This window comes from Orbicella faveolata, unplaced genomic scaffold, assembly GCF_042242905.1.
Source record: "Orbicella faveolata isolate gen_17 unplaced genomic scaffold, um_ofav_v1 contig_34, whole genome shotgun sequence".
NCBI classification, from domain to species: Eukaryota; Metazoa; Cnidaria; class Anthozoa; order Scleractinia; family Merulinidae; genus Orbicella; species Orbicella faveolata.
In genome coordinates, this window is record NW_028301563.1 from 26,506,023 (window position 1) to 26,520,000 (window position 13,978).

At 39.9% G+C, this 13,978-nt stretch overlaps 2 protein-coding genes across 2 annotated transcripts in view; both read left to right on the plus strand.

Annotated features, from left to right (window-relative positions):
* The first annotated feature begins 1,433 nt into the window (after positions 1-1,433).
* The window catches only part of LOC110055437 (uncharacterized), a 22,670-nt gene continuing 10,125 nt past the window's right edge, over positions 1,434-13,978 (plus strand). The window contains exons 1-12 of the mRNA XM_089271858.1: positions 1,434-1,554; positions 3,243-3,388; positions 3,765-4,016; positions 9,064-9,228; positions 9,946-10,059; positions 10,334-10,459; positions 10,635-10,731; positions 10,827-11,045; positions 11,543-11,919; positions 12,269-12,436; positions 12,798-12,908; positions 13,095-13,214. Of these exons, the coding sequence (XP_089127984.1) occupies positions 1,470-1,554; positions 3,243-3,388; positions 3,765-4,016; positions 9,064-9,228; positions 9,946-10,059; positions 10,334-10,459; positions 10,635-10,731; positions 10,827-11,045; positions 11,543-11,919; positions 12,269-12,436; positions 12,798-12,908; positions 13,095-13,214 (1,980 nt within the window). The 5' untranslated portion in view covers positions 1,434-1,469. The remainder of the gene's footprint in view (positions 1,555-3,242; positions 3,389-3,764; positions 4,017-9,063; positions 9,229-9,945; positions 10,060-10,333; positions 10,460-10,634; positions 10,732-10,826; positions 11,046-11,542; positions 11,920-12,268; positions 12,437-12,797; positions 12,909-13,094; positions 13,215-13,978) is intronic.
* Positions 4,692-8,384, plus strand: LOC149105497 (uncharacterized). The gene has a single exon (XM_089271873.1). It carries the CDS (start codon positions 6,645-6,647, stop codon positions 7,092-7,094), a length of 450 nt encoding a protein of 149 aa, XP_089127999.1. The 5' UTR covers positions 4,692-6,644; the 3' UTR covers positions 7,095-8,384.

Consider the following 13,978-nt stretch of genomic DNA (forward strand, 5'->3'; position numbering starts at 1 on the left):
ATGCTTATGCACCTTATGCGCCTGATGATATGGGGAGAAAATAAAATACCGTAAATCTTCGAATTAGCGTCCGGGGAGCTTATTTCAAATTAGAAGAAGATGGGGGGGGGGGGGGGGAGGGCGCTTATTCGAGGGGGAGTGCTTATTTAATTTTTTCCCAAATCGTAGCCTGACATGATCATTTTTTTAGTACACCATCTGTGCGTAGACACCAACATAAGCTATTTATTGGCCTGAAAAGCTGTTCCTAAAGTTTAAATCGCGGCACCGTTAATACTTAACGTGTTCAACGTGTTCACTAAACGTGTTCACAAACTGAAACAATGTACAAATCTAATACTACATGACGAAAACTATACATCCTTTGTTGTCTCCTTACTCGTCCACAACATGGGGGGAGGGGAGGGGGGCGTTTTTTCGAGGTGGGGCGCTTATTTTAAATTTCAGCCGATAGGAGGGGCGCTTATTCGTAGGGGGCGCTTATTCGAGGGGGCGGGGGGGGGGGGCGCTAATTCGAGGATTTACGGTATTGATATAGCATACACGAAGGTTGTCGCGTTAAATAAACAATAGCCTCCATTTGGCGCGAAAATATGTTAGGATGTTGTTTTGTCTGCGGACATTATCTGTTCCGAGAAGCGAACAGTTTTCCGAGAGCTCCGGCAAGGAAAGCTGTGAGCTTCGAGGACCAGATAGTGTCCAAGGACAAATATCCGGGCATATTTTCGCCCAAAATGGAGGCTATTGAGTTTGTTATTCTTCAAATCTTTTTTGCAACGCGCGCAGTTTTGTAAATTGAGATGTATTCCCAGTTTTAGCTGGGAAATATTCGGTCACGTGACGTGTTTAGACCAATCGCGCTGGAGCGAAAATGTTTGATGGATTATAATTATTGGTGGTCACATAAAAACTCAGATATTTATATTACTCGCGTGGTCACTATTTTTAACTCTGGGGACAAGCGAAATATTGACAAAAAATACACGAAGCTCATCGTTACCAGTTTGTTTGTTTTATTACTTACCGACTGGAAAATATCGCCGTGCTAATGGTTGGTGGTCACACAAAAGCTCAGATATTTATTTTACTGTCCTGATCACTATGCTTACTACAGCGGGCCTTCGCTCTTACTGCAGCAATAAACGAGTTTGTCTCTCTTTGTCACAGCACTCACGGTAGAAAACTAAATAAATCTCCTTTCCAAAATAAGTGGGTATTTTCAGCTTTTAGAGCTTGCGACCACCTTAGCAGAAAACTCATATCACTTACGACTCTGTTCTGTAACAAGTTCGAACGTGTGTCTCTTTAAAAACATCACATGCATCACGTTCTATTGCCTTTGGTAAACACGATACGGTTGCTGACGTGCTGACCCTAACTTAAGCCAATCAGAATTCAGTTGTACTAGTGCAAGAGCCTGACTGTCCTTGGGAACTGCCCGTATTCAAGGCAATGATACAGTAGAAAAGATGGACAAGATAAATGTTGTGCCTTCGATGCCAGCTTTGCTGGTTTTGATGTTCCAAGTTGGAAATCTCTTTCTTCCAGTGAAAGGTAAGCCTGTAATAACCATTGTATGTGCTAGTGGTTCGGAAATTTTGAATGACAAAAAGTTTGTATAAATATATATTGTTAATATTTCCATTGCTTTCATTATTGCATAAATGTATAGATGCTCGGAATTTCCAAAGTCCTCGTCTAAATATTATCAAGAATAGGCCCGTTTAACATGATACTTCCGTAGACTGCCTAAAATAGAGACTAAAAGTTTGCTTGAGTTCGTTACAGGGTAGGCATTTCTCAATTATTTTTGAGTTAGCCCAGTCTAAAGACCTAACATTCGTACCGTTTTTTCGATGTCTCTTACAATGTTGGGTTCTTTCCGAAAAAGAAAACACACAAATTCTATTCTTTTCTATCCTAGCATCCTATAGTAATAGCTTGTCGTTTCAAAATCATATCAAGAGATCAATAACTATTTCAATAAATGTTTCGCATGTTCCGCCACATCTCACATGAAAAGCATCAGGGAAAATGATTCCGCTGTCATCATTCAATGAAGACGTCCTTTGGGTTTCACTTTTTTCTTAGGTTTTCTATATTTCTTGACGTATTTTATGATTTTGGATTAAAAATACACTCATTGCAAAGCAAGGTAGAACTTTATGTCATTGGATCTCATTATTTTAGGCAATTATAGTACGTCCCTTTTTGGAAATTACCATAGTTGATCATACCTCAAGCAGACAGAAACGAAGTGACTTAATTTGCAACACGCATTGGTGATCAAAAATTTTGCCGAGTCACAATTGGCGTTCTGGTAGATATTGGTATCATTCATTTATATCACGTGACTACCGCGGTTCTACTGTGTTCAAAAATGCATTCAAAAACAAATTCGACACTGCTTAAAAACTTTTTAGAGCATCTCGCAGCATGTTTGTGCTAAAAATTCCCCAAAACTATATAATGGAAAAATAAAATAATAAGAGCACTTCAAGAGCTGAATACCTTTTCATCTTGCAACAAAGTGAATTCACTAAGCACACGCCCCCCCCCCCCCCCCCCCCCTTTATAGCCTAGTAGGCATTTACCTTTGAAATGCTTTCCTCATTCCATTTCTGAATTTAACGAAAATTGCTCTACAATGGCAAAGGAAATCATCAATTCCTGGTTGAAAAATCTTACGTACTTTGGTTCATATACAGCCAATTTCCTGTTGGTGCGTTCAAATTGTCTTGTTTCAACGTTGCTATTTTGGTCGATAGAAAACAAGACGTGATTAAGATCGGGAACAAAAGCAATGTTGTGACAACTCCACGCCAGCTTCAAGTTTATTTTCTTTAAACACAAGAAAGAAAAGCAAACACTCGGCATAGTGTCAAAACTGACCACCGCGTTTGTTATACATTATTTAAATAATGGCAGTCCCAGTTTTCTTTAGGAAACACTGCGAGGAAAAGAAAGAAAAATCTGTCGTGTGCTCGATATTAAATTGCAAATTCTCTTTGCTCTCACCATCACTACGTAAATACCTCGAGCTAGTTATGTTTTGAGTTCTAGAAGTAGACCTCTTAGTACGCGCTTTCTCTCAGGGTGTTCTCTAAAGGAAAATATTATTGCACTCAAGGTCAGAAAAGCAGCTTAAGCCTTGTTGGGAACACCGAGCTCGTTAGGATAACTGTTGCATTTTGTCCCGTCCCCAAGTTTCTAGTTATCCTCATTTCATTTCTACTTTGTAGGAAACTGTATACAAACTGGAAAGCTCAACATGTCACAGACTTCACCAGACTGGAGTTGCAACAGTGGATGTTCTCTTCCTCAAGGCTGCAGATTAAAATCTTGTACAAACATTGCATTTCCTGTTGCTTTCAGTGGCTCAGGAAAGGTACGAGCCCAAGGTCATCCCACGTGATTTAAACCTCCAAGGTATTCGACGCGAGACCTGACCCCAGAGACAAAGAACTGGCTCTGCATTGGCAAATTGCTTCCTTAACGATATTGCAAGTGCGGTTTATATCTTCAGTATACAGTGAAGGGGTTTAAGGGTGAATACAATCCCTTCCTTTTTTTTTTTTTTATCTTTAATTATTTTATTTTTCGAATTTTGAAAGTAAGGATTTCCTTTCTGATGGCGATTGAAAATCTCACTAGCAGTTCAGTATCTGTCAGTGACCGTTTACAAATCACAAGTAACGTCATTACCAATTGTTTTTACATTATATGTTTATTTGATTTTATGTTACCTTTAAATTAACTTCCAGGTTCACGTTCACGTTACATTGAGTCATGGCGAGCAGTTTTTAAATGTTCACTCGCCTTCAGCTTTGTGGGTTCATTCTGTCACTACAAGTGGGTTCGAGGTGTGTGTCCGCGAGTCGGGAATTCCATCAAATGATAGTGGAATTATCAACTGGCTGGCCTTTCAAGGTCGACCCGATATTACACATGGAAGTGTTAGTTTCAATGGATATTGGACAACACAAACCAGATGCGAGAAAATATCTTTCTCACAGGTGAGATCGTACATACAATCACCGTACCCTAAGCTTCGAATTCGCGGATGTTAGCACTCCCCAATTGGCTGTTAACATTTTTGCTTGTTAACTTCATTCTAATCCATATATTTTACCTCAAACAGTGTGAAGTTATAATTTTCTTAACAATGGAAAATACCAAATTATCAACAGCTTTTGTAAATGAAAAATAAATATCTTCGAATCAACAAAGATGAAAATTCCAAGCTGATTTTGTTAGCAAGCTAACACTTTGCGGTTGTCTATTATGCTAAGTCACTTTTATCTTTCAAACCAATAAGAACAAAAAACAATTGAAAAAAAAAAAAAAATCACCAGAGACATCTTTGTACAGCTGGTTGACAAATAGCTTGGAAACTTGAACGATAACATGTGTTTAACATGACGCTGTCTGACATACAAGTCTAACATTAGATCCTTAAATGGTTTTTATTATTATTATTGATGCATGTGAAGTGTGTTTTCAGTGATTATCACTACAAGAGCCATCAAAATGAGGATATTTTGATTATTACAACACTTATCACTCACAGTTTTTGTAGATACCTTCAAAATTGATTCCGTTGACAAACCTCTTAAATTTATCCATCATCATGTCTATATTGTCTGCAGACTAGGCTGGACAATTTTTTTTTTACATCTCACTTTGGCCACAATTAATTAAGGTCTACAAAAATTTGCCAAAAAGACCGAAGTTTGCATTATGAGAGAGCAAGAAGTTCGGGCAAGTTTCTTCTCAGTTGGATTCAGAGGTCTTTACTCGAGGTCAGTTGTGTTTGCTACTCGTCATGTTCATCTTTCAGCAATGTCGTCAATGTCTGATATAGGTCAGTTATTACACATGCTGTGAAGTGTTTTCTAGATTGAACGTCTGATAACGAATAGGATTAAGACATCAGTCCACGAATATTCTCTACATCAAGGTCAGTCAGATCGTGGCTTTTTCTTTGAATATCTTCCCAATTATTACCGCTGTGAAGCAAAATGAAATAAAAATGTAACTCATAACGATAGATCTAAAATTATCAACAAATAAACACCGTTCAATACCTCACTACGTTTCCCGTGTTTTGTCAACCAGAATGGCGACGCACACGAACTAAACCTATCTTCATTCAGGGAAAGTATTTGATTGAAGATTGTGTGATGAGGTCGATAACCTCACTGTTAAGTTGTTTTGTTTCATATTATGTTTGTCAAGTTTGAGTTCGCCCCATGGCGAATTTGATGCTTTTTGGCATGGACCATCACTGTTTATTTTTAATCGAACGTCAAGAGGATCTTTGATCTAAATCTGTTTTCTTTAGTTTGTTGTTATTGAATAATAACAATTAAGCTTCAACTTTACTAAAAGTTCAGTCACAAGCTATAACATTCGCGTTATACTTATGATATATCGTTTACTTAAATTCAAATTACAATCTGTGAATCAAGTCATAACCCAGGATAGTATCTAGCTTAGTCAGAGGAAGAAGAGACGCTGATACACCGGAGAAGGAAATCACACATCGCACAGAGATCAAACTAAACTTATCTCTACTGCAAACAAAGGTACTAGGGAGACCGTTGTGAACCGTACAAGACATTGGAGACCAGAAGGAAGTTTCTAGCGGATAATCGACCGCGCTACAATTGCAAAAAGGTGGGACACAATGGCAGTAGTTGTCGAAGTCGTGGCTGTTTCAAATGCAAAGGGAGACATCACACAAGCAGTTGTGAAAGAAATGGTGATCCTAGCCTCTACTCACCGGATACACGCCGGCGCGCGAGAAGACACTCCCAACTATAATCCCCGTTAAGATAAATAGAACATCGCTATAGGCTCACCTTGACATAGGATCTGGAAGGAACTTCATCTCACTGAAGGCAATCAAAAGGCTTATGTTGAGCCCAGTATGCAATGAAACCCTGCAAATAGTAACTTTGAGTAAGTCACAGTCACAAAAATAATCCCTTCCTATTTATGAACTAACCATAGATTCGAGGAATGGACAGGCGGGAATTTACTGGAGCAAAAACGGCAGACTCCACGACCATCCGGAGACCAGACCTAAGCACCCTGAAATGGAACTGCGAACACACAAGGGACAAGCGATTCTGTAAGAAAAATGGGGAGGTAGCTAGACAACCTATGCGATCCTTGGAGGTAGTACCTACTGTCGAATCAAGACGGAAGATGTTTTTAAACAGAAGCTTGAGGAGCCGATAGTTGATGGGACGACCTTTGTTAGGGTCATTCTCGGTGGTGACCATGACGCAGATGCCTGATGACCAGCAAAACGATTGATTACGATCGGTTGTACAGTTTGGACGTGTTAGCAGTAGAAGATTGGGAGAGAGTTTGCAGCTGGACGTACACACCGAGTTTGTTGAGAACATTTCTACAAAAGCAGATGGAAGGTAGGAAGTCAACGTTCCCTGGATTCCAGGACGGAGATTACCGGAGACCAACGAGATCCAAAACGGCGAGAGCCCACAACGAGTGGGTAAGCGGTTAGGGCAAAACAAGAAGCTAAAGAAGAGTATGGGAAGATTGTAGCCATCCAGGAAAAAAGAGGAGTCATTGAGAACGCTGCCGATCGTCCTACAGATGACCGTTTGCTCTCTATGCCACGCAAGCCACTGATCAGAGAAGATACAGCTTCTGCAAAAGTTAATATAGTGTTCGATGCAAGAGCCAGACCTCACTACACTTTCAATGACTGCTTTTACAGAGAAAAACCTTTACATCCGAGGTTTCTACAAGCTGGGATAAAAGAAGAAGACAGTGATGCATTCGGCGGCCTATTCGATCTCAAGGAAGATGAACAAGAAAAACTCTTGCCGTTCACACTGATAGCTTTTGGAGCAGAGGAAAGCCCATTCATTCTACAAGCCACCTTACATTATCACTACATTCAACAGCCAGAAGAGGTCAGGGAAACAGTTCAAACGCTGCGACTCAACACCTATGAGGATAACCTAATAAAGACTGGTCAGAGAATACAAGAAATGGATAGGTTTAAATCAGAAGCCACCCAGATATTAAAGGAAGAGTGGTTTCCAGTACACAAATGAGATTTTAATCTTCCAGTGCCAGAGGGTGTCAGGATGATCAATGCAAGCAGGATACCTGTACTTAATTAGCTGGGATAAACAACAGAACATGTCAGAACTTACCATACGACGATTGGCTAAAGAAGAATTGGTAACCAAGCAAACTATTTTGAGCCACTTAGGCAGAATATACGGGATCTTAGCATATTATCGCCGACTACTGTGGAGGGATAGCAGATATACAGAAAGGCGTGTGACGAGAAGAGAGGTTGGAACGCGGAGATTCCGGATCCCTAAGAAAAGAATGATCCAAGTTAACAATATAGTTGAAGCGTGCGACTATACCCAGGAGCATTATAATGGTCATGACAAAGGTCGAAACAGTACACTACCGCACATTCGCCGATGAAGCAATCTGGCCTGCTGCGCTGCCTCCATAGTAGTCGTAGAATACAGTTCAGGTGTGGTCAAGGACCTCTTGACATCGTATATGAAGGATCTTCTAGCGAGGCATTACTATAGCAAGATAAGAGTTGATCAGTGGTCAAATGGCGGCAAACGTGCCCAAAAAATTCAACAACGCTCTGAGGCGATGGCCAGTGGAAAGCGTCACAGCGTGGATGGACAGCTTTGTAGCCTTATGTTGAATCTTAAATCCGGAAAGCTCTTGAAGGTGTTCGTTGAAAACGGAGTGCCAAAAATGGCTCCAGTAACAGAGGAATTCACAATTCAACTGAGGTATTGCGCTAACTGACAAAACCTCGCTGATCTGAAAAGTAGAGGTACATCCCGAAAAATTGGTGGAGAATGAGTGGTATGAGAGACCACGGTGTTACTAACGAAGGAAGACTGGTCACCCCAGCCAAGCGCTTAATGCACGCCAAGATCTCAAGAGAAAGTACATAACTGAACAATATTGCGACTTTCACAAGGGAGACCAAGGAACAAGTTAAAGGGACTATTGCAGTCCAAGAGACTGATGAGCTGGGACGTGCTTCTCTTGCAGATTCCAAACCAAGATCCTGGTCAAGTCAAAAAAGATAAAGGAAACGTCGGGCCCATTGGGTACCGAAGAACTTGTGGAAGTTAAACGGCATTTTTGTGCAAAGAGTAAAAAGAGGAATACCAAATGACATGGAAAGACCCGGGTGGGATTCAGTGAAAGAAAAGAAGACGAATCTCCTCAAATGCACTGGAAGAATTTAGAGATTCTGCCCAGTTTACCTGAAGGATAGACCAGTGATAAGATAAATCTCAACAATCAGTGATAAGAATCTCAAAAACCAGCCCCTAACATACGTCGAGAGTGATGGGGGGGGGGGGGGATGCTCACGTGGTAGCAGATACTGAGACCAATGAAGAGGAAGATCCCAAGCTACAGGCACAGACTTCTAAAGAACGCAAGAACACCTTGCTTTTTTGCTACACAGCGGAAACAGGATTGAACGTCCACTTCAGCGTGTGAGTCCCCTCGAAATAGAAAGTTACAGCAAGTAACCGGCCGAGGTGATCGAGAGTGCAAGCCAAGATCCCATCAGGAGTGTTCCAAAGAGAAGGGGAGCTGACTATGTGAGAGGGAAAATCAGGCTGGTTGCTGATCCTGAATTTGAACTTGACTAGACTTAGCGCTTTAAATAGAGGAGATAGAGAATAAAAAAATAATGAAGAACAATTTGGGGGCAACTGGACCGGAAATTGTAAGGCGTTTTGTGAGCGAAAGTGAATGGCCTAGTTGACAGATTGAAAACTATATTCGGTGAGCTTTTAATAGAAATAATTGAAAGAATTCGAGTTTCGAAAAGAGTTGTACAACGACAAGAGCGTAAAGGAATAAATCATCGATTTGCGATAAGCCGAGTGAGTTAGGGTGTACTCTCAAGTTCGGTACAACCCGGAGCGTCAATTATTATTGACCAGTTGTGGCCCCGTTATAAGTTGTAAGACCAGGGTGTCTGATTTTATACTACCAACTTTTATACAAACATTTCAGAGCTTTGGTGGAAGACCTTCAGTGTTTGTCTCAGCAAAGTACACTCGTGATACAAAGTCTAACGACGCCATGTACGTTTGGTTGGAGAACGTGAATTCTGGAAGCTTCGAGGTTTGCATCCGGGAATTCTTACCATTTGACGGTAAACATCAAGACATTTTTGTGGTAAGTAACACCCTCTTCGCTATAATCAACCTTATATGGTGTGTAAGGCATTCGAAGGCTTTACCCTACGCCAACGTCGCCTATTTCAAAATATCCGGCATCTTAGGCCGCCATCTTTGAGTTTAATGTTGTTGTTGCTGTATTATTTTTATTGTTTCTTTAAAAGCGAAGAAGCTCCGAAAATGGTTCAAAACATGAGGAAAAAAGGAAGAAGAAGAGAAATTTGGAAGAAGATTATCATAAAATCCAAACTCGCACTGAAACATAATTTAGGCTTAAATTAAGGTACACCCAAACTTTTTGGTAAGACCCCTTCGATACCAAAGAAACGATACACTACGCCACAGAGTAACGTGAATAGATTGACATGACGGCAAGCACTTCAAGCTCCTCTTTTTAGCTAAATAATGTTAACCCTATCAAGACAGGGCTTTTTTGAAATCTTCCACAACTAGGACTACATGGTCGAATTCCTCCTCTTCCCCTAATGATATACTTTAAAAGATTTTTAAAATGACAAAGAAGAGAAAAATTAATAGGATAGGGTACATGATACAGTTAATGGTTTTCCTTTAGATAATATTTGACATGATTCGATGGCAACATATTATGTGTTAGTCACGTCGTGAAACTTCAGAAATAGACTTGGAAATTTGCTATTATCTGGTAAATTGTGTTCTTCGCTTAATAACAGCACTTCACTTTTCTTCTTTTCAGGACTGGTTTGCATTCATTGACAATGGTTCGAAGTTTAATTTTACCCTGTCAGGAGATGCTATTTTTCTAAACAAAAAGGCTCCGAGAGCTGAGGACAACTACGGCTTTTGTCAAGTAAGAGTATTGGAAACTTATCAAAAATATTAGGTTACTTGAGGGAGAAATGAAAAGACCAGAACTCGGATTTTAGGGTCTCTTTATACTCTTCTAGTGGGACTAGAAGGATGATAAAAAAATATCGTAAGCTAAATGTGAAAAGAGTTGATATTAATTAGTAGCCTTTTTGTAAGTTTTTCTGTGAACTGGAAAATACAAATGCTGTATACTCGTTTGTTCATTGGGTAGTTAGTTAAACTTTGCCTGAAGATTTATTTTTCTGTGTTATCAGGAAGTTCAGTATAACACCACGTTTTATGCGTCTCCAGCCGTCCTTGTGTCTGTTCGTCATTACTACGACCGACAGGTGAACAGCCTTGTTCCACCAGAAAACAACATTATTGCAGCCTGGGTAGAGGTAAAATACTTCCTTTTACGTCTAACTTAGATAGTACCGAATGAGTGAAATCCTAAGGTAACGAACGACAGCACGAGTAAACGATGATTTACTGTTGTAAATGGAGAGGAAATTGCATATTGTCAATCTTCGATGTCACCTGTAACTTTAATGCTATGTTTTTATTTGTCTATAGGAAGTTGGGCTGACATCCATGAGAATTTGCGTCCAAGATCTGACAGGATCAGGAAGTAAACACGACCCTCTGTCAGTCAGCTATGTTGTGATTGGAGGTTGGTATATATGGAAGTGGGAATAACGAGCCTTCTGGAGCATGCAAAAGGATACAGATTTGTTTATCAGATTTAAATGTCTAATGCATTTTCAGATCTCAATCCGTGCCTTAACGTGTATTGTCCATCATTTGGAGTTTGTAAAACGTTCAGTGCAATTGAAGCTCGCTGTGTGTGTTACGAAAACTGCCCTTCCTATCAAGATCCAGTGTGTACCAGTAACGGAACAACATACGACAACAAATGTCTGTACGAGTTGAGCTACTGCAGAGGACTGGACAACAATACTGTTTATCACCCAGGGAGCTGTGAGGGTAAGTGAAGGACCCCTTAGCAACAGTTGTTAGACTGTGAAACCTTATCTGTTTCTTGTCAAAGTAAACCCACTGGATAGGCCTTTCAAACTGGTTAGCAGAAACTGGAAACTGCTTGACTTCTGAATCTTTTACCTCAAAATGAGCACGGCTAGTGATTGGGTATGGACTCTTTCACGTGCAATTCTTAAAATATTGTAGTGGATTTGTGACGAATGTTGTCTGAGTGATTAATGTAACGAAAAGTGACGACTGCTGGGCTGCCCTACTTCGCAAGCACATTTCACCAAACTCTGTCCTTTCAGCAACCAAGACCTCTCCTTAAACGATCCACAAGTCAAGGGTTACACAGTCACACAAAAATATCACATAAATATTGATAATTGCAGTTAGCTGCGACGCTCCGTTCAGCCAAAGTTTCCACTACATATGATAGGATTGTGGCGGGCTTTCTTTACAAGTTTTGGGTAATATTCTATTTCTTAATGAATTAACAGGTTTTCCCATCGTGCATGGCCGTGAAGAACTTCTTCGTGTTCCCAAATGGTCTGATTCAAGTTGCAAGACAGTGGTATTCCCACCATACAGGTTTTATCCGGATAAGCCAATTCATGTTCAAATAACTCTGAATCACATGAACTTGAATGACACCGTGACAGTTCACCATGCAATTACATCATGGACGGAGAATGTCAATGTTCACAATTTCACTGTCTGCGCCATGCAATCTGGGAGAATTGGGTACAACTTCAACCCATTTGCGACTTTAGATTGGATTGCTTACCAAGGAGCACCACGAGAAGGACTGACGGGAATAATCAAGATCCAGAAATGGTGGTCTGGAACAAATTGCGCGGATGTGAATTTTCCAAAGGTAGGTCTGCACAGCCCAACTGTAGGAAACTCTTGTTACGTACATGTAGGTTGAAGCACCATCTTCTAGAAGTCTGCTCAAGTTATTTTGTGTAGGAAAGCAACTCATTGTAAGCTAATTTCTCGTTTGGTTTCAGTTTTGTTGTTCGTTAAATACCTTTTGAAAATTTAAAATATCATTGTCCGTATGAAACTAGTTAACCGGTTTTCTTTCGGACAATTAACAAGGTAAAGTCGAGTGAGCTCAAATTTCCAACTTATATTACAATGTATTTTTTAAAAGTCGCTTTGATCAATCACACTCACCAGAGATTTTATTATTAATTTCTCTATTTTCTAAATAAATGTAGGACAAGTTTAAGAAGGCGCCACTAGTGCTTGTAACATCAAAACATTTAAGGACTAGTAAGGAGTATGATGCCGCGCTGATCTGGACAGAGGACGTAACCAAGGACTCATTTAAAGTCTGTCTTCGAGAATTGCAAAACTTTGATGGAAAACATCAAGATATCAATGTGGTAAGCGATCGAACATTCCATTCCTAGAACCCATTGAGGTTAATGACTTCATGTAATACAAAATTGGTTAGGAAAGGCTTAGCCCTTTTTCCTTTCTCGACCGTCCAAAAGGTTTCCTAGTGAAAAAGAAACGAAACGAAGATTTGCACATCCTAGGGTATGTAAGTATATGTATTTCCTGATATTGTTCACCTTGGTGAGAAGTTCTTTTCTGGAATCTTATCGTATCTGTAGTCCCAAGAAAGTAGTGGAAAACAGCGAAAAAGTCATGTTCACAACTTGTTAGGATTAGTGTTTATTACTTTAATTACGTATTGACCAAAATACTTTAGTCATGATTTGTCAAATTTGATATCTTCAGAACTGGTTGGCGTTTTCCAAACTGCACAAACCACTCTTCACTGAACATGGCTCTGTCAACTTTCCGAATACAAATCCACCAACAGATGAAAATAACAACGCTTACTGTGAGGTAAGAAGACGACTACGCTCTAAGATAGAAAACATACCTGAGTGACAAAAACGTTAAAACCACGCTCCTTTTGGTCAAAATAAAACCTCGTTAAGGAATGTCCATCGAGAGGAACGAAAATCTATTTAAGGACGTTTTACAATTTATAGCGAGTTTAAATGTTTAGTTCTTTGTTCCTTTCTACAGTTTGTCCACTTTATACGAAGTTATAACGTAACACCATCAGTTCTCATATCAGCCAATCACAGCACAACAGCGAGTGGAAACTTAGCACCAGTTCATAACGGCATAACAACATGGATCGAGGTAAACGTTTTTCCAAGGTTTAAGACTATTCTGTCCAATTGCACCCAGTTAAGATGATTAACACACGAAAAGATGGCTGTACTGATTTTAACCGGATCCGTTATAAATGCTTGTCGATTGGTATGAAACATTAGGTTTTTTGCGTTCAATAGATGGCCTTTAGCCTTCTCTAAAGATATTTTACGTTGGTCATGACGTCATATTACCTCACATGGCGTCATTAAGTCCGCCATCTTGGAAGCGCCATATTGCATCTTATTATTTCCTCAGAAAGCCAAAGATATAAAGTGAATTGACAAAAAAGTATTCGAAAATGATGCTTTAACTATAAGTGGGCACTACAAATCTGCGACGTACGTCGCTCTTAAAAAATTGGAAAAAACAAAGCAAACCACTGCCAGAAATTCACAATTTGCCTTGACTTACATTTCCAAACCCGGTTACTATGGCAATGTCAAGTGGCGTGAGGAGAGAGTGGACATGTAGAAATATTAGTGTGGGATTAGATTGTAGAGAAAACTGCTGTTAAGAGGATTAAGTGGGAGTAATTATAGGACATGCGGCGTTTCTTTTTTTGTTTTCTTTTGACAGGGGCGGGGGCTCTAAGGATGGTGGGTCGTGGGTCGTGGTGCTGGGCACACACATCCGAATATGATATAACAGGTCAATTGGCAACTACAGCAACACCCGTTCAGAAAAATAAGCAAACTAAACATACAAGATATTCAGTCATTAATCAGCTCACTTAATGAAAGCTATAAATG

Excerpts from the sequence above, each read along its gene's own strand:
- LOC149105497 (XM_089271873.1), top strand. The coding sequence starts at position 6,645 with ATGCCACGCAAGCCACTGATCAGAGAAGATACAGCTTCTGCAAAAGTT.